The 1,501-nt window shown below is 59.7% G+C and overlaps 1 protein-coding gene across 1 annotated transcript in view; it reads right to left on the minus strand.

Moving 5' to 3' along the window:
* The window catches only part of SYNE3 (spectrin repeat containing nuclear envelope family member 3), a 99,441-nt gene that overhangs the window by 17,665 nt on the left and 80,275 nt on the right, over positions 1–1,501 (minus strand). The window contains exons 8-9 of the mRNA XM_007944553.1: positions 715–876; positions 258–530 (exon numbers count right to left, since the gene is read on the minus strand). Of these exons, the coding sequence (XP_007942744.1) occupies positions 258–530; positions 715–876 (435 nt within the window). The remainder of the gene's footprint in view (positions 1–257; positions 531–714; positions 877–1,501) is intronic.

A 1,501-nucleotide genomic window follows, 5' to 3' on the forward strand; every position in this document is an offset into this window, starting at 1 on the left:
GGCTGCCTCACGGGGTGCCCACCCCTGGAGACGTCCAGACACCTGGCCTGAAGCACGTTCCCCTCCAGAGTCTTGCACGGGACCCACATTTCCCTGCCATGAAGGTGCATGTACCCACTGAGGCAGGCGGAGAAGCTGAGGCTCCAGCCAGAATGGGCTCGAGGCTGACTCCCAGCCAGGGACATATCCCGGCTCCTACTGTCCCCACTAGCTGGCTGACTGGGCCAGAGGATGGGGCCTGGCACCACACCTGGCACCTGGCAGAAGCCCAGCCCTTTGCTCTCCGAACCCCGACTGAGCTCTCCCCTACGGGCAGGGTGCTGTCTGGGCAAGGCCCAGGACCAGGCGGCTGCCCACCTCAGCAGGCGTTCCTCCAGCAGCCTCAGGGCCCGCCACGACTCGGCCAGCTCCCCCAGCTGCTCCTGGACCACGGCGGCCCCCTCCGGAGAAGACTTCTCCATCACCAGGCGGCCGCGGGCTTCCACCAGAGGCAGCTTGGCCTCCATCTCCGGAAGTTCCACCAGCAGCCTCTGAAGGAGACACAATGCACACACACGCATGCAGACACACACACATGTGGACATACGTGTGCATACACAGAGACACATGCACAGAGTCAGGATCCCCAGTGTGGGGGCCCTGGCCTCTCAAGGCTGCTTTATGGGGGGCAGGAGAGAGAGAGAATTAGCACCTCTGCGGTGAAAGCCAGCTCACCTCCACCTCTGCCTCTCGGGCCTCCGTCCCCCACGGGCCGGCATCGCCCTGGTGGGCCTCCAGCTTCTGGGTGAGCATGGAGACCCACTGCCGCAGCTCCAGCAGCTCGTGACTGAAGGCACCGTGCTCCTGAACGCTTTGCCGGCTTCGCTCCAAGAGGTCCTAAGGGTACAGGGAGGGCCGGCGCCGGCTCAGGCAGAGATACTGGACACCACCTGACGTGCAGGACCCCGGACCCACCAGGGCCCCGGGACAAGACAGCCCCAGGGCTCCCCGCCCCTCGGAACACAGGCTGTTCTTCCCTTCTGCTCCCACAGGAAGCCTTCGCCCTAGAAAGATCAACTGTGGTTCCAAACGCCTCAGACCTAAGGAGCCCTGGTGGTACAATGGTTAAGTGTTCAACTGCTAACTGAAGATTTGACTTGAACCCACCAGTGGCTCTGGGGAGGAGAGACCTGGCTATTAGTTTCCTTCAAGATGACAGCCTAGGAAACTAGAGGGTAGATCTCCATCACATGGCATCACTATGATTGGAATTGATGGGATGACACACAGCAAGAGCACACCTGTGCCTCGATGTGCAAACGGTAAATGCCCTTGACTGCTGCAGTGTAGTAAATTACTTAGTGTGGCTTTTCTACCCATAAGTCTTTGTAAACTCCAAGGTGGGATTTTCTATGAGCAACTGAGGAGCTCCTGATTGCTGAAGCTATCCACCTGGGTTATTTCTGTTGGGAGTGGCACAATACAATGTTCTGGGAGGTGCCCACTCTCTCAGGTGCTTAGA

The sequence above is a fragment of the Orycteropus afer genome, unplaced genomic scaffold (genome assembly GCF_000298275.1).
Source record: "Orycteropus afer afer isolate SDZICR_OR568_19922 unplaced genomic scaffold, OryAfe1.0 scaffold00127, whole genome shotgun sequence".
Lineage (NCBI taxonomy): Eukaryota > Metazoa > Chordata > Mammalia > Tubulidentata > Orycteropodidae > Orycteropus > Orycteropus afer.